The 23,550-nt window shown below is 42.4% G+C and overlaps 2 protein-coding genes across 3 annotated transcripts; one reads left to right on the top strand and one right to left on the bottom strand.

Annotated features, from left to right (window-relative positions):
• The first annotated feature begins 3,206 nt into the window (after positions 1-3,206).
• On the top strand, positions 3,207-10,867 carry sult1st6 (sulfotransferase family 1, cytosolic sulfotransferase 6). The gene is made up of 7 exons (XM_070990254.1): positions 3,207-3,849; positions 4,302-4,430; positions 8,394-8,491; positions 8,623-8,749; positions 9,544-9,638; positions 9,718-9,898; positions 10,513-10,867. Exons 1-7 carry the CDS (start codon positions 3,663-3,665, stop codon positions 10,623-10,625), a joined length of 930 nt encoding a protein of 309 aa, XP_070846355.1. The 5' UTR covers positions 3,207-3,662; the 3' UTR covers positions 10,626-10,867.
• A 13-nt stretch (positions 10,868-10,880) lies between these two features.
• atp2a1l (ATPase sarcoplasmic/endoplasmic reticulum Ca2+ transporting 1, like) lies at positions 10,881-22,323 on the bottom strand. Of its 2 annotated transcripts, none has more exons than XM_070990239.1 (23): positions 22,067-22,323; positions 21,153-21,170; positions 20,733-20,815; positions 19,654-19,758; positions 18,641-18,779; positions 17,858-17,938; positions 17,687-17,772; positions 17,265-17,562; positions 17,007-17,173; positions 16,809-16,897; positions 16,615-16,717; positions 16,395-16,526; positions 16,086-16,202; positions 15,771-15,989; positions 15,560-15,671; positions 15,033-15,256; positions 14,698-14,918; positions 14,390-14,592; positions 14,216-14,301; positions 14,003-14,136; positions 13,750-13,867; positions 13,470-13,587; positions 10,881-11,549 (listed from the first exon to the last, which is right to left on the bottom strand). In XM_070990239.1, the coding sequence occupies exons 1-23, from the start codon at positions 22,182-22,184 to the stop codon at positions 11,533-11,535; spliced, it is 2,988 nt and encodes a 995-aa protein (XP_070846340.1). In that variant the 5' UTR covers positions 22,185-22,323; the 3' UTR covers positions 10,881-11,532. The 2 variants fall into 2 exon arrangements, with proteins under 2 accessions (XP_070846340.1, XP_070846342.1); XM_070990241.1 differs by lacking the exon at positions 10,881-11,549 and adding an exon at positions 13,080-13,128.
• Positions 22,324-23,550: the final 1,227 nt, after the last annotated feature.

Here is a 23,550-nt window from a genome sequence, read left to right as displayed (position 1 = left end):
AGGCTGAAGAGGTCAGGTAGCACATCTGATTTGTATGTCCACTAGCTTTTGCTTAAACTCCTAAGATATTTTGTGCCTCTCAACCCACACGCATCTTCCAATAAGGTCTGACATGTCAGAACATAGAAATCCAGATCCTGCGGTGGGTGAGCTGGAGCCATTAACCCATAAACATTTCCCTCAGCACCAAAATGCCTGACGCACTTCCCCATCCTTTATTTCTCCACAGAAAACAGTCAGCTGTTATTCACTGAATAGCTGCTGCAAATTAAACTTGCTGTTCTGTTCCTGGACTCTGATTACTATGTGTATTTTCACCAATGGTGACCTCATTGGTCTTGATCTTGTGAAAAGAAGTGTGTTTCAACCCTTTCGATATGTACATATCCATTTACTCACATTTATGTCTTAGTTCTTAATCTCCTGAAGAAAATGGTTCCTACAGGAATTATCAAGTTTCACAGCACAATGCCAATGACAAACATCTCATCAGATTACCTGAGGTCTGTATTGTCTGTGTAATCCACAAACATGACAAGGTCATGCAAGGAGAGTGTAAGTGGATTGAGTTACATTCTGAATGTTATTTTACCTTTAGTTAACTGATAATTACAATGCCTATAAAGCTTCTAGCAGGCAATGACAATATGAATAAATTCGTTAATTCTCTGATTTAACTGTTTGTATGCCTCTGTGCTGGCGACAGCTGTGGTCAGAGTCAAGATGCATTCAGGTTGTCTGTATGTGCGTCCGTCCCATTCTCATAAATGCGGTATCTCAGGAACACCTTGAGGAGATTTCTTAAAATCTGGCATGGATGTTCACTTGGACTCAAGGATGAATTCATTAGATTTTGACAGTTAAAGCTAATTAGGACAAAATTTCACACAAATATGAAAGAAGTGATGGCATTTTATGTCCAACAGGTCAGAGGTCAACTTCACTGTGACATCATAATGTTCTGTAAAAACACAAAACACCATAATCAGGAACAGAAGGTGAGACTGTGACCATGTTTCACATTTGGTCACACTAATTTTTGGTGCCCACCTTCTGTGCTGCTGGGTTGAACATGTGCGTGAAGCATGCACATTTTAAAGTCTGTAGTTCCTTGCGGCAGCATCCATATTTGAAGCACTGTAGTTAACCACAAGCTCATTGGTTTTGCTGATACTGAGCTTCAGGTGATTGTTGTTGCACCACGTGATGAAGCACTCCATCAGTCCTCTGTCCTCCTCCAAGTGAAGACAGCATGTTTGTCACTGGAAGCTTTTCACTGGAATCATACATGTCAATATAATGATAGCGTCCAAAGTTATCCAAGTGCCAAAGTACACTTAGTACCTTTATTCAATTCTTCACTACAAATATGATGAGTCAAACATGGGTGGAACCTGCGGTTTGATTAGTTGGTGGATGCACACAACTGTGAGGCAGTAATTCTGGTTAGTCATGAGATACTTAGTATGCCTCACTGGCCGTGATGAGATTAGCAGCACCCTGCAAGGCTGCAGACTGCAGTGAATACCAATCAGAGGTGAACCAAATGTTCTTTGAGGGTCACAGCACACAACAAGAATTTGACTTATATTCTTTGATTTTGTTCCATGTCATTTATGAAGTCAGCCATACTTCCATTCGAATGATGTTCCTTTTATCCAGTTTAGAGAACTGGGCTCGCATTTATCAAACTGTCACTCTTTCTCACAAACTTTCTAATAACTTGACAATGCTATAAGATCAAAGAAAGTGCAAATGTAAATAATAAGTCAAAACAACCCTATTATGAATTCTACATATTACTTTTGTTAGATCTTCCCTGCAAGTTAAATGCCCTCATCTTTCACACTTCATGCTCACATTTCACGGTGGAGGTTTCGTGACAAGTATTTTTTTTCCCCTTTGCTCTGGTGGAGCTTTACGCAAGACGAGGCAAAACTCTGAGCTCCCAGATGCGACCACAGATTTAGGGGGGGGGTTGAACAAACATGCAGCTTTTACTGAGTTAACCCAGATTAAGTCAACATGTTGTGAAAAATGTTTGTCCTTCAGCTACACAAGAAACGATTTGTTGGAATCCTGAAGTCATCAAATTCATGATTTTGAATGGATGCATATGTTTAGATTTATTACGATGTCTCTTTGACTGTCAGAAGATACTAACTTTAGTCACTCAGTGAAGATTATGTGTCACACAAATGAAACAAAAACATACCACTAAAGAATAGAAACGTGAATGTAAGAGCAAGAGGAATAAATGTACATGAAAATATTAAATTGTATGCGTTCAGAGTAAAAAGGGATAAAATACTAGGTTGGAGTATCTGTATTAAAGCTTTATAAGTACATTGTACGCATTTTCCTGACATGACTGTCCTTCACCGCTTCATTTATTACCATTTAGTTGCAGCTCTGTCTGCTGTGATTGCCTGCACAGTGTTTTAGCAAACCTTCATGCACATGGGGACAATTATGAAGCCTGTAATCTACATCCAAATCTACATTTCAATGTTTCAGGTTGCTTTCAAGGTCATGTAGTTTATATATACTCATGAATTCCAGTGGGTTTCTGCACTTTTACATATTCAAAAGCAGTCTTTTGAATTCCAAAGAGGATTCTGTCTATTGTTAAATGTTTCAGACGAGTGTCGAGCTGAGCTTATTTTCTGTGAAAATATTGTTTCTACCTTTGGCAGGATATTGAATGTGGAACTCCTGGAATGCAAATTTTTTACATCTGCTTCTGACTGAACTGAACATACAGCGCCCTGCGAACAGCCCAGCTGCAAGTCTACACACAGAAAGTAGTTCTTCTTTGCATTCTGATGCAAACTGAAGTACAACTGGTAGATCAATTGATTTTACTGTCACTGGGTTTGACGAATGGGTCCAAAGGTAGGTTTCAGCTTTGTCTCCTGCAGAAAGTTAATTTTTATTTACAGTAAAACACTGACCTAATTTCAAGCCCCTCACTGTGACACAACTTTCTGTGATAAAAGAGCACGAAACAGTGGTGATGATTACGTTAACATGCAGTTAACATAATCATTTGTTGCGCTCAAATGTTCATTCAGTTTGCCTCTCTGTGCTGCGCAGAGCTGCTCTAAGGCACTCTCTTGCCCCTCAAATTACAGGGGAAGCAGCGTAAATAGTATTGTAGAATTCATACGTAACTGGGAATGTTACATAAGGGCACTTTAGTGTAGGTCTGGCTGTGCAAGTTCCACTGATCGCAGACAGACAAGAACCTGGTACAAGCACTCAGACAGCCAGGTTGTAAAGATAGAAAGAGGGAGAAAGAGTAACTGAAGCACTTAAGCTTCAGCTGGGAGCTCAGGAAGGATTTTTTTTTTGCATTCAGATGTTTGATGTTGGAGGAGGGCTGAAAACCACAAGGCACACACAGAGGAGATAACCACAGAGTGACAGTGTGTACACGCAGTGATTGTGAGCGAAGCAGTCAAACAGAAAGAGAGTTTGCATCGCATTGTGTATAAAAGCAAATCGACTGTGAATGTTTGACAAAGGAGCAGGACTTAAAGCCAGCGGAGAGAGAAGAGCTGCTGCAGAAGACAACACCACCGCACTGGCCTCACTGGAGTGGTTGAAATTTCGCCCTTTGATTTTTCATTTCCTTGAGTGAAGTTTTGACGGCATCAGCCATGTCACAAGAGCAAGACCTGAGCTACACCGCAGCCATTGAGAAAGCCACCGCTTCCCTCACCCGCTTCCCGCTCATCCCAGTCAGAGGAATTCCTCTCATGAACTGTATCGCCGAGAAGTGGGACAACATCTGGGCTTTTCGACCTGACCCCTCCGACCTCCTCATCGCCACCTACCCCAAAGCAGGTACTCATACAGCTGCATGCTTTGTTTGTATATGGTAAATCTCTGCACGGGTCAAGACAAGACACGTTTTTTGCATCATGTGTACAATTTTTTTATTGAAGCTCTGTTTGTGTTCACACAGTTGGCACTAGTGGTGAAAGGTGTTACAGGGCCAGAGAGAAAGTGGGACTGACAGGAGATTGCTGTCTGTAAACCGGAGTTAGATTCAACTTTTTGAAGTATTGAAAAAATGAAGTAAAGTCGAGCATCTAACCAGAAGTTAAAAAACAGTATAAACATGTTCAGCAGAAGAGTGAAGAGTGGAAAAGACAGGATTTTCCAGTAAATATGCTTTTTGTTTTTTCGTGTCTGTGTGTATGCGATGGGATTTCTGCTTTAACTAATGAGATTCAGTACATGTAGAGCGTTCCATTTATTCAAATCAGTGTTAATTTGTATTTTGGGCTCTTAAGGAACCACGTGGACTCAGGAGATAGTTGACCTGCTTCTTCACAACGGAGATGCTGAGGCCTGCAAACGAGCCCCCACACCCATCCGCAGTCCTTTCCTAGAGATCGTGCCCCCACCACCCATGCCCTCAGGTGTGTACTGTGACACATGAAATTCAAATTTTTGTACGTTGCTTTCCTCCGCACCTTCTGTCCCAAATATCCACTTCAAGTGCACCTTGTGTCCAAAACTCCCAATATTTCTTTCAAGTGCATACTCCAGGTAGTTCTGACTGTGTCTCTCAAATCCAATTCGTGGAGGAATGTTTTCATAAAGGCTTCCGTCTTCCGTCTTAATCAGGGGCAATGAGCTATTAACCCATAAACATTTCGCTCAGCATCAAACTGCCATGTGACACACTCAAGCATATGAAGACTCCAGTTTCTCCTGGTGTGGAAAAAAAAAGTTGAAAACAATCTTTTTGCCATAAGTTTACATTAGCACTGCAAGTGAAACATGACTCAGGACTGAAACATGAACAGGATTCTTTGAGGAACAAATCTTAAATATAGTGAATTGCTCTCTTCAGACGGGTGTCTTCCCTGCTGCCTTCAAAATGGCAGTGGTGTAGCCCCTTCTGAAGAAGAGCAATTTAGACCCCAGCATTCTTAATAACTATAGACCTGTATCCAACTTACCCTTTTTAAGTAAGATTTTAGAAAAGCTGGTTTTTAACCAACTAAATTATTTTTTAAATACTAACAACATTTTAGAGAAATATCAGTCTGGTTTTACAGTGAACCACAGTACCGAGACAGCCCTCTTAAAGATTTTAAATGATATCAGGTGTAATGCGGACTCACAAAAACTCACAGTCCTGGTGCTACTGGATCTAAGTGCTGCCTTTGATACAGTAGATCGCCACATTTTCTTAAATAGACTCAGAAACCTGGTGGGCCTCTCTGGTACTGTTTTTAAATGGTTTTACTCCTATCTCACAGACCGTTGTTTCTATGTAAGTTTGGATACATGTTCCTCCGGAACCCATGAAATGAAATGTGGGGTACCCCAAGGGTCAATTTTAGGTCCAGTACTTTTTAATCTTTACATGCTTCCCCTTGGGGATGTCATCAGGAGACACGGCATCAGTTTCCATAGCTACGCTGATGATACACAGCTTTACATTGCCGTGTCTCCTGATGACATGGGGCCTATTGATAACCTTTTAAACTGTATTTTAGACATTAAGTCATGGATGGCAGAAAACTTCCTACAGCTCAACCAGGATAAAACAGAGGTTTTAGTTATTGGTCCTGAAGGCAAGAGAGAGACACTTTTACCAAAACTACAAGGTTTTACACCATCACAATCTGTTAAGAACCTGGGCGTCATTTTAGACTCTGAGCTTAGTTTTATTCCTCATATTAAAAATATAACAAAGATTGGTTTTTACCATCATAAAAATATAGCCATAGTCCGCCCGTTTCTCTCTCAGGCTAACACGGAGGTGCTGATGCATGCTTTTATCTCCTGCCGTCTAGATTATTGTAATGCCCTGCTCTCTGGTCTTCCCAAAAAGACTATCTATAACTTACAATTACTACAAAACTCAGCCGCACGTGTGCTGACGAGGACCAGAGGGTGGGAGCACATTACACCGGTTTTAGAATCGCTGCATTGGCTCCCCGTGTGTTTCAGGATCGACTTTAAGGTGCTTTTATTAGTTTTTAAGTGTCTTAACGGTCTTGGGCCATCTTATTTATCTGACCTGTTTTTATCATACCAGCCCTCGCAGATCCTGAGGTCCTCTGGCATCGGCTTTTTGATTGTTCCAAGGGTTCGGACCAAAGCCCACGGGGAAGCAGCATTCAGCCATTATGGTCCGAAGCTTTGGAACAGCCTGCCAGAGTGTATCAGGACTGCAGAGACTGTTGATATTTTTAAAAGAAGGGTCAAGACTCACCTTTTTAGTTTAGCTTTCAATTGATTTCTTATACTCTTTTAACTCAGACATGTTTTATCCCAGTACTTTGTCTTTTAGCTCTTAGGTCCTTTTATTTTATTCAATTTTAGGTTTTAGGTCCTTTATTCTATTGTCTTTTAAGTTCTAGGTCTTATAATTCTATTGTCTTTTAGGTTTTAGCTCCAGTGCTTCCTCAAGGGGGGCATCCACACTGGGAGGGGTGTCTGGTCTGCCCGCCGGGGCGTCGTCCTGGGGACCCCTCAGGCCCAGAGGACTGGGGGGCTCTGCACTGCGTGTGGAGTCCATCCCGGTTTGTCTGGGCTGGGGGTCTCCGTTGCGGCGGCGCTCCCTGTGGCCACGGCCGGTGATCCTTCGCAGTGCGGATGAGCTCCCCATAGGTGGTTTTCTTTTCCTTTTTCCTCTCATGATGCCTCAGTGCCCTGCCATTTTCGTTGGGGTGGGTGTGTGTGGGTATGTGTATGTGTATGTGTGTGGTTGTGTGCGGGTGGGTGTGTGCATGACGTATGTCTGCGGGTGTGTTGGGAGGGGTAGTTGCTTTTATATTGCTATGTTATGTTTTTATCTTTTGTCAAGCACCTTGTGCTGCATTTTTATGTATGAAAGGTGCTATAGAAATAAAGTTTGATTGATTGATTGATTGATTGACTCATCTGCAGGTTGAAAAGACTTAAATGGTTACCTACCTAACTTGTAACTCTGCATCTTTACTGTTTGGTGCTGTGCAGCATAAAGTTGGCTCATCAGTTATCATGGAAATCACTGCCCCTTAGGAAAAAGACTTATTTACTTCCTTATTGACAGCCAGTCTCATGTTCACATGGTAAATAGAAAGTTACAGCCAGCAGCAATTAGTTTAGCTTCCAATAATAATTAGGGCCACGGGGCAATTGCTCTACGTGTGTGAAATTTTCCAAAGTTGTAGTGCTGATTCTCACAATGTGCCTGGCTAAACAATAGGACTTACGATGTTTGACTTCTGCGCCTCTGAGCGAGGAGAGTAACTCTGACCTGGCCCATAGGCTCCAATACAAATCAAAAACAGGAGAGACAGAAGCCACCCATTTTTTAACTCACTGTAAAATCCACAATTTTGAACCCAGCAAAAAAAGAAAGTGATCAGCGTGTACAGCAAAGTCTTGTAGCTTTGATAGTGAAGACCGAAATCACACCGAATCGTTAAGGAAGTCCTTATTATGATGACGGTCTCTGTTCTTTTCTGATAGGAGCTACCGTTCTCTCAATATTAGCCTAAATGTGAGACCAGTGCAGATGCAGAAAATGGCTTTTTCTTCATCTGAAACATGCTAACCTATGGTAAAATAATTCTTGAATGCATTCTAATGGTGTTTGAGATCTTTTCAATGTGTTACTTGACATGCTAATGTTAGCTTAGCATTGGTCGCTGTTAGCATTGTGGCTAACGCTAACATGAGGTCCTTTGAACAAGTTTGACTTTGATATGAGGTTGTTGTGCTAATATGCTATTGTTAGCATGCTAATGCTAACATGCTAACATACAGTAAAATGATTCTTAAATGCATTATAAAGGTGTGTCAGATCTTTTTGTGTTATTTGACATGCTAATGTTAGCTTTGCATTAGCAGCTGTTAGCATTGTCATAACGTACACCGGCAGTAGCCCCTGTGGCCCTTTCAAAATTTCCCCATTGGAAATTGTCTAGTAATAATTTGATAGCAAACTCTACCTTTCATATAAGATGAAATTATAATAGCAAACTTTACCTTTCATATAAGAAATCCAGCTCAAAGTGCTTTTCACAGCATGAACAGAATGTACATAAAAACAGGGATAGAAAATTTAGCTTTAAAAGGTAGCTGTAGAGGTTCCAGTAGGAGGATTTTGTTAACTTTGGACAGAGTCAGCCTAGCTGTAGCTTCACATTTAACATACAGATGTGAGAGTGGTATTAATCTTTGCATATATTCTCATTAAAATGTTACTGAAAATGTGAAAAATCACAAAGCAGCTGTTGGATGTATCTCCATCTGAATGCATTAGAGTGGGACTTGCTGTACATATTGGAAGCATAACATGAATTCTGAGATAGCATGGGCCAAAAGTGTGTTTCAGCTCTTTCATACACATTCTTGTACCTGAACTTGTCTTTCAGGTCTTGATCTTCTGGCGAAAATGGATCCACCTAGAACTATAAAGACACATCTTCCTTTTCAGTTGGTGCCACCTGGGTTTTTGGAAAACAGGTGCAAGGTAAAGCTTCATAAATGTTGTGAGATTTGAGCAATACAAAGTCATAAAGCTGGTTTAAAGCTTTAGGTGACTCATTCTCCGCGTTGTTGTTGTAAATCCCTTTGGCGTGTCCCTTCTGGCCTTGTGTATAGACTATCTACGTGGCACGCAATGCCAAAGACAACCTGGTGAGCTACTATCACTTTGATTGTATGAACCTGACCCAGCCTGAACCTGGACCCTGGGAAGGATACATCCACAAGTTCATGCGAGGAGAGTGTAAGTAAAACATTTGCTCAAAGCTTCTAATTAGCTATGTATGGAACATTTACCTACAGTGCCATTCAGAACAGAATGAAGAAAAGTTAATACATGAGTGGTTGCTGAATATTGTGACCCTTAGGACATGATATGATACCTTAGGACAAATATGTTGCCTCACAGCTTTTTGCTTTGAGAATCTTTGTATGCCACATGACCACAAGATAGATAGATTGATAGATACTTTATTCATCCCTGAGGGAAATTCACAAATTCCAGCATATTCCACAAATTTAAAGTAAAAGGCATGCAATAAATCATCCAAAAGCACAGCAAGCAAAGAATTAAAAGTTAGGATTAGCATCATCCTGTTGTAGAACAAAGGTGATGCCAGTCAGAAGAAAGCTTTCATACTTGAGATTCTTTCTTTCTTTCTTTCTTTCTTTCTTTCTTTCTTTCTTTCTTTCTTTCTTTCTCAAGTCAGCACTTGTAAAAAATTAACAAGTTGTTAAAACATGGATTTTGGTGCAGACTCCCCACAGCCCTGTCCCAGAAAGTAAGTGGATTAACTGCTCACTGGGTCTTCGTGACAAATTAAAGAGCTCACTACAGAAACACAGCCAGAGGGATTTTTCACAAGCTGTCAACAAATAGTGAATTATAATTGATCTATAAGAATAAGTAAATGATTTATTCACATGAATAAAACACAAGGTAAAGGCTGCCTTGTTAGAAAGTGATACTCAACTGATCTAATCAACCGACATTTAAACATTATCAAATGCATGCATGCATGAATTTGTTCTCTGCAGTAGCATGGGGCTCCTGGTATGACCATGTGAAAGGTTTCTGGGAGGAGAGAGAGAAGAGGAATATCCTTTACCTCTTCTATGAGGACATGAAAGAGGTAAGGAGAACCCAACATAAGACCCCAGTATGACCAAAGCTTGTTGTACAGACTCCAACCATCACGTCTACTCCCGCAGAATCCTCGGCGTGAAGTGGAGCGCATCATGAAATACCTGGACTTGTCGCTCTCTGATGAGGTCATCAGCAAAATTGTGGAGCTCACGTCCTTTAAGAAGATGAAGGAGAACCCGATGGCCAATTACTCCTTCATCCCAGCAACAATTTTTGACCAGTCCATCTCTCACTTCATGAGAAAAGGTGCATCAACCGGTTCCTTGACAAAGACATTGATCTCAGGTTTCAACATGAGGACACCTGCACTGGGTGGACACAGTATCATGAACATCTCATTTCAATGTAATGCAGTTAAATCAACAGTATAACCTTCTCAAAGCGAGGCCTCACTGCTCTGTTATTGCATTGCATTGTATTGCCACAGTTTGCCTTCAACCTCAGATTATACAGCACAGTAGCACCCCCAAGAGGTTGCTGGATTTCCTACTTTTACTTCTGCTTCTTTTCTTTTTTCCCCTTTATTAAGAAATAATGAGACCTTCATGCTCAATATAGCTTAAATTATTAGTTGATTAATTGATTTGTCTCTGTCAGAAAAATAATTGGCAATTATCAAATCATTGCAGCAGTAGCATACCCTCTCAGTTATTTGTAAGTACAACATACAGAGTTATTGATTTATATATATATTTAACACACCCTGCAATCGGCTGGCGACTGGTTCAGGGTGTACCCCGCCTCTCGCCCATTGTTGCTGGGATAGGCTCCAGCCCCCCGCAACCCCGAAAGGGATAGGCGGTATAGATAATGGATGGATGGATATATTTAACACTGTTGCATTCTGTCTTCCTTTACAGGTGAAGTGGGTGATTGGGTGAATCATTTCACACCTGAGCAATCGAAGATGTTTGATGAAGATTATGAAAAGCAAATGAAGGGAGCCAACATGCCATTCAGGAGCAAAATCTAACGGATTTGAAGTTTTCCAAACTGATCAGCTCCACAAACCAAAGACGGATGAACTGACACTGCAGCATTCAGAAGGCAGAAACGCTGTTTGACACGAGCTTAAAACCAAAACAAATGAGTTAAAACAAATGTGTCTCACTCACTTCTCGAGCCTGTGTGTTAAACACTGTAATCACTGCACCTCCGATAGAGGACAGTCATCCAAATGTATGTTTAGAGGATCAATAAAAATGTGCTCCACCATACGAGTGCATGAGTTTGTAATCATCACTTTATTGCAGCTTATCACGTAAACAATATATAAGACCAAAAGTGTTGTGACTGAGTGGACATGCCCATTTTATGTCATGAGACCTCCAACAGAGTCTGCTGACTTCATGGAGCCTATGGAGAGCGCTGGCAGCTGGAGGCATGTGGTTTTTCTGCCCATATGAAGTCATTTTGCAACCCTACACCACACTGTACAGAGCCCAGCCAAAGCAGGGAGGCTGCACGAGACATGAGCAACAAAGACTAGAATAAAAATAATGAGCTGGAAAGTCAATCATATGAAAATGGACAGAGAACACAAAAACACAACAGCTGAGAATATCCAAGTTTAACAAAAAATCACGTTTAATACATACTTTATTTCTGAGAATAAAATCTTAAATATTTGAATACTTTATCGGCAGGGACACTTCCCTTCATTTGAATTTAATCTCCTTCCTTATATAGAGGCTATGTTTATGTAGATTTTTTTGTTTTGTTGGTTTTTTTTTTTTGGTTTTTTTTTGGTACATTTTCCTGTGTTTTCTCCTCTCTTCTATTGTTTGGCTCACTATGGCTTCCCTCTTCAGTTTTGATCCTCTTCTGTCTCTTCTCTGCATCTTTCTCTCCAGCCCTTAAGATCCTCTTCCTCTACATCTCTATATAGCTTGTGTACCTGGAAAATAGAAAAGGCATATATCAGAGAGGGAAAGGACTTTTGGACCCATGATTTGGTCAACAACGGAAACTGACACATTGACCCATTTGACAAATTAAACAGGCTGACGCTTAAACTATCTTTGCAGACAAGCACATGATCATACCTATGTCCAAGTGTTAGAACTCAGCTCACTAAGAAAGCATGATGTAATCTATAAAATACGGAAGATATTTTTTTTACATAGATCAAATCTAATGAAAGCAGCAAGCAAACTAAATCTGTGTCAGTGGTGGGACACTGAGCTGAAGTGCTTTTGATTTAATATGCAGGCCCAAACTTCTTGAGTCAATAATACACAATATTATTGGCATGTTTACATGAGACATTCATGTAAAGAGCTCAGGCCTGAGTCAAACTAGTTTTGAACATTACAAAACTGAAGGTCCAGCTCGGTGTGATTCAGTTTTCAGAACATTTAATTTTTTTGGGAAGCGGGTCGTCATTCACAGGATGGAATTTTTTCCCTCTGTTAAAGATCATCACATGGGACAAACCACCTGGACCACCTTGATTCATTCATTTTAATGAATGTTGTAAAATAAGAAGAATTACATTCAAATGTAGCCCGAGCAGCTCTGAATGACAGTCACAGGCACAGTGGTATGCAAACATATCACAGACTGTTTATAACACATTATAGTGTAATTATAAGTAGATAGAAAGACATTTGTAAGTGTTTATTAATGTCATTATTTTCAACAATTATAACTTCTATTAAGATTTATCTCATATAACCAAAACTGTGTTATATTGTCTTTCATTATGGGCTTGTACAGCCCTTATTCCAAAAAAAGTTGGGATGTTGTGTAAAAGATACATAAAAATTCCCAAGCAGTAATATCCTTTATATAGTCAGGAGTTTCACAAACACCCAACTGTCCCAACTGGCATAAAATTCAGAATAAGAGTAAGTTAGCAGCATTAAGTTATGGTTCCTTGATAGATAAATCTGTTGATAACTACATCAATAAACACTTAAATATATTTTATCTACATACATTATAGTGTGTTATAAAACATGTATAGAATGTTTATGTACTGCTCATAAATGCTTTTTTTTTCTGTGCTACCAGAACAGGCATCGGTCACACTCCTGCTACAGAAACAACCCGACAAACACGCTGCAACGCTGACGGCAGAAACTCAGAAGTGGTGAACTCGCCTTATGAGGCATGTCATGAACCGGTAGGACATCAGAGGAAACAACAAACAGAGAGGTCAGAGGAGGACGTCAGATACAGACAGCAGAACAGAGAGATCTCCCCATTCATTGGTCATCGTGCCACATTGTCAGTTTGTGGCAGATGTGACATTTTCAATTGTATCATAAAGTAGTAGGGAGAACCCAGAGTTCCACATGTATGGAGAGTGATGATATAGACTAGCACTGAAGACAGATCTGCATCAGAGCGGGAACGTACGAGACATAACAAATACCACACAAACATACGGACACACTACATCGACGCAGCGATAGCATTAGAATACCTTGCTTTAGTTACAGGCTAATGTTGGTGGGAGGACTGAATTTAGCCTGGAAATCAACAAAAAGGGTTAAGTGAGTTAATGATGATTGAAGAGAGAGGAGGGAGTGATGAGAAAGATCAGGCAGATGGAAACAGACAGTATGAATAATAATGATGATAGAAGAAGAGATGGTGTAAAGAAATGAATTAACAGCACAGGATAAAGGATTATACTTTGTTAGAATATTAATGAGTGATTAACAAAAAAAGATAAAGCATTAATTCATTAAAAAATATGTTAAAGCTTTTCAAAGGAGACCTGAACAATTATTTTAGGAAATAAGTTACATTTTTATTAACACTATTTTAATATGTTTGAGTGAATGAGCAAAAATACAAGGTGACTTACTCTCAATGTAGTTGCGGGCGACAAACTTCAGCACCTCATCAATGCCGATGACGGGGAAGGAAAGCTTCAAGACCATCATCCACTGCTCTACGGATAGATGGGTCAACTTGAAGATCATCTGGGGGGGGGGGCAAAACAGTGGGAGTCAGAAACCGCAGTCGAAAGCAACCACAACAAAAACTTCAAGTCATAGAGGATGACACATAATTCCTTATTCTGGGGGATTTACTCATACACAGCTCTTAAGTCAAACTGTAGGGAGTACTGGTGGCTGACTTACGGGAAGAGGATCAACATAGATGATCATGAAGTGCAGGGACATGGAGAGAGACATGGCGGCAAGCAGCCAGAAGTTGCTCCATGGGGGCATGCGCACCAGAGACTGGTTCTCAGACAAGCTTGTAAAAGAAAAAGAACATCAACTGCTGAGCACAAATTTTAAGATGATGATTCACCAGACATATTCATGATTCTTTTTTTAAGTTTGTAATGCTGACAAAAATTGTTTTTCTGGCCAAGACATGAAGTATTACCTGTTGAGAGCGTTGCACATCTCGATGGTGACCAGCACAGACAGGGCCATGGTCATGGGAGGACAAGCCTCAAAGATCTCGCAGTCGATGCCAGCGAAGTCCTCATTCTCATCATGGCACTGCATGAAGTGGGACTACACAGAGGAGAGGTAAGGTCATTCGGTGTCTGCATGTGAATGTTTGAGACAGCATGACAGAGAGACAATGACGTACCAGCTGATAGTAGCTGACACCGGGGCCACTGGGATCGTAGAGGAACCACCAGGCAGCACCACCAACAGTGGCAGCACCGACGTATCCTGTTAGAGAAAGGTAACAATGTCTGTGTGGGCAAGTATTTTTCTGCATCTAAACAAAACCTGAACGAACAAATCCAGTCCTACTTACCACCAATAGCCATGTATCTGAAGAACAGCCAGCCAGAGATCAGGGGCTCCTTGGGGGAACGTGGGGGCTTGCCCATGATGTCCAAATCAGGGGGGTTGAAGCCCAGAGCTGTGGCGGGCAGACCGTCAGTCACCAGGTTGACCCACAGCAGCTGAACAGGGATCAGAGCCTCGGGCAGACCCAGAGCAGCAGTCAGGAAGATACTGAGAGAGAGAAAAAGGAAATGAAGGCTGGGGTTAGCTGGAGACAGAAAGATGGCTAAAATGTGGCAATTAGGTGTGGATCAGAGTGTGTGTCACACCACTCACCAGACGACCTCACCGACGTTGGAGGAGATGAGGTAGCGGATGAACTGCTTCATGTTGTTGTAGATAGCTCTGCCCTCCTCAACAGCAGCCACAATGGAAGAGAAGTTGTCGTCAGCCAGGACCATCTCAGAGGCAGTCTTGGCAACGGCAGTGCCAGAGCCCATGGCGATGCCAATCTCAGCCTTCTTCAGGGCAGGGGCATCGTTCACACCATCACCAGTCTGGAGTGGGAGGAGAGGAAAGTTATACTACCATCAAACTGCACACAAGTACAGCACAACATGAACTATGTCTCTGTCAACCTTAGGTTGCATCTGATGCTGCTGGGTTCTCACCATAGCAGTAATGTCATCATAACCCTGCAGGTACTCCACAATCTTGGACTTGTGGGATGGCTCCACACGGGCAAAGCAGCAAGCCCTACGCACGGCCTCAGCCTGTTCATGAAGGGGCAGATCGTCAAACTCACGTCCGGTGTAGGCCTTGCCAGAAACATCCTGATCCTCTGTGAAGATGCCAATGCGACGGCAGATAGCGATAGCAGTTCCCTTGTTGTCACCTGAAATATGGAAAAGGACAAGTTTGGTGGAGGGTCAGTGGAATGACTGATGTCGCAGAAGTGTAAAACACAAATTTTGCACCACAGGGGAACAGATGGAGTTCTTGTTTTTCACATTTAGGGAACATATTTTGCCTCAAAATGGCAATTATTTCAAAAAATTACTGTGTAATTATTATGTAAAATGCATAATTTATAGTTCTCATAACATGTAAAATTGCATGTTCATATCACAGCACAGCATAGCACAGCACAGCACAGCACATTTCTGTACTGGTAATCCATCCCAGCCATAATACTAACCAGTGATCATGATGACACGGATTCCAGCAGCTTTGCACAGTTCGATGGAGCCAGTGACCTCCTTACGAGGGGGATCCAGCATACCCACGCAGCCAACGAAGGTCAGGTCAGTCTGAGGAGAGAAGCGAGAATGGAGTCACTCAATCCAAGTGTTTACATGTAGTCAGGGTTGTACCCACACATTTCCATGCCAGGTCCATGAAGTTCTCACCTCGTAGTCGGCAAACTTGGTTGAGTCCTCAAGGTTCATCTCGTCCAGCTTCAGTGGGGAGTCACGAGTTGCCAGGGCCAGGCAACGCAGGGTGTCACGGCCGGTACCCCAGTCCCTGATGACAGCCATGATCTTCTCCTTGATGGCGTTGGTCAGGGGCACGCGGGTGGTGCCAACACGCACATATGCACACCTATCAATCACACCCTCTGGGGCACCCTGTGGAAAACAGCAGGATTGCTTTGTGTTACGTTGGATGCTTCACATTGTCTGACCAAAGGATATGAAAAGAAGGAAAAAAAGACAGAAACTAGCCTTCACAAACATCTTGGCACCACCATCACCCTTGGAGGGAGTGCAGTACACAGACATGGACTTCCTGTCACGGGAGAACTCCAGAGTGACATTCTTCTTCATGAGCTGCTTGATCACCTGTTGGAGGACACACAGATAAAAGGGATTTTTATTAAACAGAGAGTCACCTCACCACAGGTTGGCCTCAATAGAACACTGAAAACTGTAATTCTCTGGAACAATTAAGGCCTATTCAACTAATACTGTTCACAATTAGCTATATTAATAATAAGCATGAGTATTATCTTCAACATGCAGGAGGAAACGTACAGAGCAGCAGGCATTGGCTCTCTCAATCCTGGACAGGTTCTTCACGTTGCTGTTGAACACATTCATCTTCTCAACCAGGCAGGACAGGGCAGTCTCGGTAGCCTCACCGACCTTCTCATAGATCTTCTTGGCCTGGAGAAAAGAGAGAAGAGAATTGGATAAATTGCGGAAGGTCAAGAGGATTCAGCATATCAAGAACATCATGTCTTTATGACTTTACCTCGTTGTAGTCAAGAGAGGAGTCATTGCACAGGGCGCAGATGGTAGCCAGCTCAACAAGGCCGTCGTAAGCACTGCAGTTGATCTTAGAACCTCCCTGGGAACTGAAAGACAAAGAATTTCAAATAAATGACATACGGTTCATGTGCACCTCAGTTTATGACTAATGCTGGATTTCAATGAGCTTGAACTTACACCTCTCCCTCAGGGGTGTACTTGGAGCCAGAGATATCAAAGGCATCAAGGTCAACATGTTCGCCATCAACGGTCTTGACAATGAACATCTGTGTTGGAGGAAAGAAAGAAAGTTTAAGTTGTGTCCAAAGTAGTTTTGTAGACAAATTGCCAGTGACACAATTACCCTTTTCGGTGTGAATAACATTTGATACCCACCTTAGTCACACACATCTGGTTGGTGGTGAGGGTGCCAGTCTTGTCGGAGCAGATGACAGAGGTGCAACCCAGGGTCTCCACAGAGGGCAGGCTTCTGACGATAGCGTTCTTCTTGGCCATACGGCGGGTACCAAGGGCCAGACAAGTGGTGATGACAGCAGGCAGACCTGAGAGACATTGGTGAAAACCGTGAGTATGATAAACAGGCAGTGTGGGAAGGAACATTCACTTTCTGGCTTGATGACATGTTTCTCTTACCCTCAGGGATGGCAGCCACAGCCAGAGCAACGGCAATCTTGAAGTAGTAGACAGCGCCACGGATCCATGAGCCACCATGGACGGGGTCGTTGAAGTGGCCAATGTTGATGGCCCAGACAGCAACACAGATCAGGGAGATAACCTTGGACAGCTGCTCACCGAACTCGTCCAGTTTTGCCTGCAGAGGGGTCTTCTCCTGCTCAGTGGCAGCCATCTGGTCACGGATCTTGCCGATCTCAGTGGAGACTCCAGTGGCCACAGCAATACCAATGGCCTTGCCAGCAGCAATGTTAGTGCCCTACAAAGGAGAGAGGATGAGAAAGTTAGACAAGGTAGTGATAGGAATATGAAGTGAGGAGCAATGGAGGAAAACAATGTCTGTAGTGGTGAGCATAAAATATTGATGTTGGTGAGGCACTTACAGAGAAAAGCATGTTCTTCTTGTCCTGGTTGACAGCTCTGGGGTCGGGGACAGCGTCAGTGTGCTTGATCACACTGACAGACTCACCTGAGAGAGAAGGCAGAAAATTTACTCAAAACTGCAGATACGACAGAAAAACATAAGTCATGTTTCAGGTTGCTTGAAAGCTTACCAGTAAGGATGGACTGGTCAACACGCAGGGTGGTGGACTTGATGGTAACAATCCTGATGTCAGCTGGGACTTTGTCACCAACTGTGGGAGACACAGAGAAGCCATCATTAAAATGAATCCCTGTTTTTACTGAATAAAATGCATCAATTTTACTTTAAACATGAAGTAAAGGTGTGATCTGGTGGTTGAGTATATTTGTGATTTCATTTTTCTCAGGAAATTTCTTAGATTTAATTATTTTTGCATCTCCATAGTATTTAAGTGTTAATAGATGTAAGCAGCATAAAATGAAGCCCCTAACTGAAAGAATAATAAAACAAATACACCAAATTAAAGTAGAATTTTTTTCCAAATGTGGATCCAAATGCTCAGAATAAATTTATACTTAATCCATGGTTTTCATAATGGGACAGAAGCTAAACTGACACATGCATGGCCCAATGAGAATGAGCCATACATGGTGGGGGGTGGGGACGGCAAGCGAGAGAGGGAACAGGTGTACACTGACAAATGAACAGAAGTGGGCAATGGCAGGGAGGGGAGAGGAGGTGCAGCAGGTGCTGGTGAGGGTATTTATACCCCTGATTTTGTTTTCCTCCAGTCAGCATGTTTTCACAGCAGTGCTATTTCATCCTGCCTCACTCACATTGCCTTAAAAGCCACCAGGTTTTGCCATCACACATATCGTGAATTTGTGTCTTTCTATCCCTCAACAGAAATGTCAATAATTCACTTCTCCTTTAACAACAAACATCAAACAGAGACAATCTTGACATTTCTTACCGGACACCTCCACAATATCTCCGGGGACAATTTCCCTGGCCTTGATCATCTGCACACTCTTTCTGTCAGAACGGTAAACTTTGCCCATCTCAGGCTCGTACTCCTTGAGAGCCTCGATGGCATCTTCAGCATTACGCTCCTGTGGCACACACACAGACAAACAGTCATTAAAAAAATCAAAGTAACTTAAGGGGCTCAGCTAAAAAGCCTGACTTGATCAGGAAAGAAAGAAACCTAATGCACATCCCTAACAATTATCAATAAACTGATGTCAACGCGTCTGTTTATCCCTGCTTGAATGTAAACCATACTCATTTTGACCTTGGTCTGGCACTTGCAATGTCCTCTAACAGGCTTTATGCCGTAACATGTAGCAATTACACACAACCTACTGATGATGCGAGATAAATCTATGATCCAGTGTGCATTAGTCCATCTGAAGATGCCATCCAGAAAAGACCACACTCTGTTCAGAGGTAAAATTTGATCAGGGAAGCCCAACATAAATCTTTTAATCACTGGTTTAATCACTGGTTGCCAAATTCTGTTGTGTTTCTCAATGAGAAAAACATCAACAAAGTAGGCGATTCTGACACTTGGCGGGGATGTGATAACAAAAATGTTCCCATAGCAACTGATGCATGACAGCAGTTCCAGTTACTGAATGGCATGCATGTAGAATAGCACGACTTGCACTATGTGAATCATTGCGGTCAAAACATAAATTCTGCATGGTGACTGCAAATAAGTGCTAAAATGGCAACTATTTTATTTATCGTCTCTAATTGTTGTGAGTGACTCATGCTGTTTATTTAAGATTTACTCTATGTTGTAACAGCAGCTACAGAGCACACATTAACTATTTTGAGCTCCTGAGCTGTAAAAGTGACTATGTTACGGTTGAGCAACCTCGTCTGGGTAGAAAACACAGCAGTAACTGGAAACTGTCTACTTTCTGTCATCGCTGCAATAGATATGTCTCATTGCTCAACGTGCCACGCCTGGTTACTGACCTGCCACACTCCAACAACGGCGTTAGCGATGAGGATAAGAAGGATGACGAAGGGCTCCACAAAAGCGGTGACGGTCTCCTCACCTTCCTCGAACCAGGCCAGCACCTGAGATCAGAGTAGTGGAGAGCAAATCAGTGACAATGGGCCTGATTAGCAGCATGCGCATATGTCAGAACTTCTGTACTTTCAATGCACTTTTAACAATGTGGTAAATATTTGCATTGTGCCTGACTGAAAAGATTCCACACAGCCTTATAACCTTGTGTAAAGTCTGAATAATAAGAGACCTTTTCATGGATTGTGGCGAGTACCAAAGGCATGTATAGTTTGGTATGCATTTAGCACGATTTCACAGATAAATAAAAAATGTCTGGTGATTTTATACATGTGTGAAAACCAGTTATTTTGCTAATATATTGTATAGCATAATTACATAATTGATAGTAACTTGATCTCAGTGTCCCATAACTCCTTGCTCCTTCTCACTTCAAGCCTCTCTCTGAGGAGGTCCTTCGTTCCTTCCTTCAGGCCTGACCTTTCCCGAAGGATTCAGTTTCTCTCCTCAGCTTGGGGCTTTCTTAAAATAAACCCTTACCCTTCAGCCCCCCTATACTTCCCTGACCCCCGTCTCTCACTGGCTCCTCAATATTTGCCTTCTAAGGCCATCGTGACAGCTGCCCAAAGGGGTGAAAGCTGGGCATAGGAATTAATACACCTCCTACAAGCCCATGTCTCCCTCCTCTCAAGTTGTCATCCTCAAAAACACATGGAGGGGTGGTAGGACTAATAACTGATGGTTTTAAAGCTAAACGCATTGAATTATGTGTTTCAAGATGGGATTCAAGAATGTTAAAGGGGCCAGAGATTATTGTGCCAAATGTGAATGTGAGAAAACTCATTTGTGGTCAGGAGAAGTGTTTGATCCCACGTGATGTGAGTGTCTCGTGAAATTTGTTGCTGCTATGATGGGTACTACAAACCCTAGTGCCGCCACTTGAGTTTAAAATGACCAAGACAAGAATAACCACAGTTTAAAATTACTGTCTGACTTTTTTTATTACCAACATTTGTTTACTTACAAAAGAGATGCAGGCAGCCAGCAGCAGGATCCTGACGAGCAAGTCCTCGAACTGCTCAGCAATCAGCTCCCAGATACTCTTACCTGAGCGAGACATAGAAAGAAGAAAATGAATGTAAATCAATGGATAATACCACAAAATATACATTTCTGACAAATGCAAGCAAAAGTGCATTTAATTCCAAAAGGAAGTGTTTGCAGTCTGTCATATTATTTGTTGCTGAAGATCATGATCTGTATATAACATATACTGCCAGCAGACGTTAGCATGTAGACATCACACAGCAGAATGCAGCCTGCATGTTTTTAGTGCACCCCTTCTGTGGATGAGGGACAGTTTTGTAGTATTTTGGAGTATTGGTGTCTGGAAGTTGGTGTTCAGATTTACACATTTGGTGAATGTAGCGGCAAAAACACTCACCCTCCTCAGCAGGCAGCTCTAGATTTGGACACAAAGGCGATGGAGGAGAAAAGGTGTGGAGACAGAAAGACAGGAGAAAAGGTGGTTAGTTTAAATGACTGGAACAGAAATGCTCACTGGGAAACATTTTCAACAAAAATTTTGGGAGGACAGTTACGCTTCTTGGTATAAGATGATAAATGTGACCTTGAGCTCCCTGATTTCCAAATTTTGAAAAACCCCTGCGTGCTTTACACTTGACAACTTTAGGGGCTGTTACCCAGAAATACCATTGCAGCATGTTCAATACTGAATCAACTTCCTATTACTTCTAATCTGGGCCTAAAGAAAACCTGACTGCAGTCCATGAATTCCTTCATTTTTGATCAAATAAAGTGTTTTGTTTAATGGCAGGTCGCTATAATGTTCCAAGGCAACAGAGACATCACTATGAACTGAACTTTAATAGCATGTTACAGAGCCTTTGCTGTCTAATTTGCCATTCCATGGGTTATTGATTAGCAATCATATCACGGGTCATTTAGCCATAATCCATCTAAGGACCTCCCCCTTCTACCCAGCCTAAAATTATCCATTTCTCCTGTTACGCCCGGCCCATATATCACCCAGGAAGCTTCTTGAGCCATCACCTGTCTCTCTCGCTCTCCAGCCATCTTCTTTGGCTATCTTTAAATAGCTCTTCAAAGCCCTCAAAGTCTCTGCTTCTCAATGTCTCTGCATTTCTACCAGCTGTTGCAACTCCTCTCTAAAAAAGCACCACATGCAAAAAAACTCGACCCAGCCCAGGCCAACAAGAATCTCTGGAAACTCCATTGGAGTTGACTCAAGAAAAGACTCTTAGCAAAAGTACTTGGTGGAATATTTTGAATGCAAATGTGGCCTCCCACCCCATCCCTGATGCCCTGCTCTCTCACCATTGTAGCCATACTTGTCCAGGTTCTTCTTGAACTGGTCGGGGGTGAGGCCGGTGTTTTCATTCACCCCGAAGTAGGCCAGGCATTCTGCCGGCATCTTTGTGTGTGCGTTCTCCATCCTTTCTGGATAGACAAGGGATTTCCCGTCTGACCGTGTCTATCCGCGCTCTTTAACTTCTTGTTGTTCTCTGCAGTTTTTACCTTTGGTCCACCACCCTCACCTAGAAGTGTGGCACCCTCCAATTCAGGAGTGCTGGACTGACAGAAAGAGCAAATAACTGCATACATGCTCAGGGTTTTATACCACCAAAGGGCTCAGGATTGGTGGACACCCCACTGACACACGCCTCCAAATTCCAGCATGGGAGGACTTGGGGGGGCCGGGTGGGGCTCGAGGTGGAGCAATGAGGAGGTGAGATGGTGGACTTGGACAGGAACTGGGGACAAGGCTTGGATTTGGAAAGGAGGTAATGCAGGAGAGTGGTGGTGCAGTGGGCTGGGGGGAGGTGGTGGTGGGGGGGTCGCACTGTGGATGAAAATGAGATCTGTTTTTGGAACATGCATGGTCAGTGGAATAAGACGAAGGGAGAAGGTGAGAGAGTGAGACAGGAGATCATCCAGAGGGTGGAGGGGGGGGCATTGAGTGACGGCTCAACTGGTTTCTGCTGAGGAAGGTGGCCGAGCCAGAGACAGAGGAGTGAACTACACACAGCAAGAGGCTGAGGAGGGGACATGGTGGACCAATGACTTAGTAAAAGACTTACCTGGCATTTTCACAAAAACAGCACCAGTTACACATGTTGACACGCTGAGTTCTCCACCCAAACCAGAAACGAGAACTTCAGCCTCACAGCCACAACCATCATCAGCATACATTTACCTAAAGCTCTGCAGAGCCAGTAACCACTCATAGTACTGCAACACCAGACCTGATAAGTAAGTGTTAAGTAAGACATGGGAAGTTAAGTAAGACATGGGAATGATAAAGGACAGAAGAAAGTGAGTGTGTAGTAGAGGAATGATCGCAGGGGGACAGGAATGCCGGGGGGGCTGCCAGAGTGTCACACTATCGCACCGCAGAGGAAAAGCCCCAGCTGCAGATATGGGGGGGATCAAGTTTTATTTCTCTTTTTTTTTATGAGCAGAGGGCAGCGGGCTTCAGTGGATGCACAACAGATGATCCAGCCACAAATTGCTATTGAGTGATGCACAATGGCCTCTTGTGGTGAATTCAGAGCACTGACATTTGTTATTGGTAAGTAAGAATGAACAGGGTTCAACAGAGAAAATAAGGCTTATTTATTATTTTACTTAGCTCATTTACTCGTTTACTCTAAATCTGTGCATTAATTTAGGATTTGGTGCCTTATTATTTGTTCTCTTTTGTCTGAGTATTTCTTGTTTCTGACAATAATAATTCATCCCTAAGTCTTAATATAGTGAAAACTTAGATGCTAGTGTGAAAATTCAGTATAAAACCCAAA

The sequence above is a fragment of the Chaetodon trifascialis genome, chromosome 21 (assembly GCF_039877785.1).
Source record: "Chaetodon trifascialis isolate fChaTrf1 chromosome 21, fChaTrf1.hap1, whole genome shotgun sequence".
NCBI classification, from domain to species: Eukaryota; Metazoa; Chordata; class Actinopteri; order Chaetodontiformes; family Chaetodontidae; genus Chaetodon; species Chaetodon trifascialis.
This window is presented reverse-complemented; position numbering and strand designations above follow the sequence as displayed.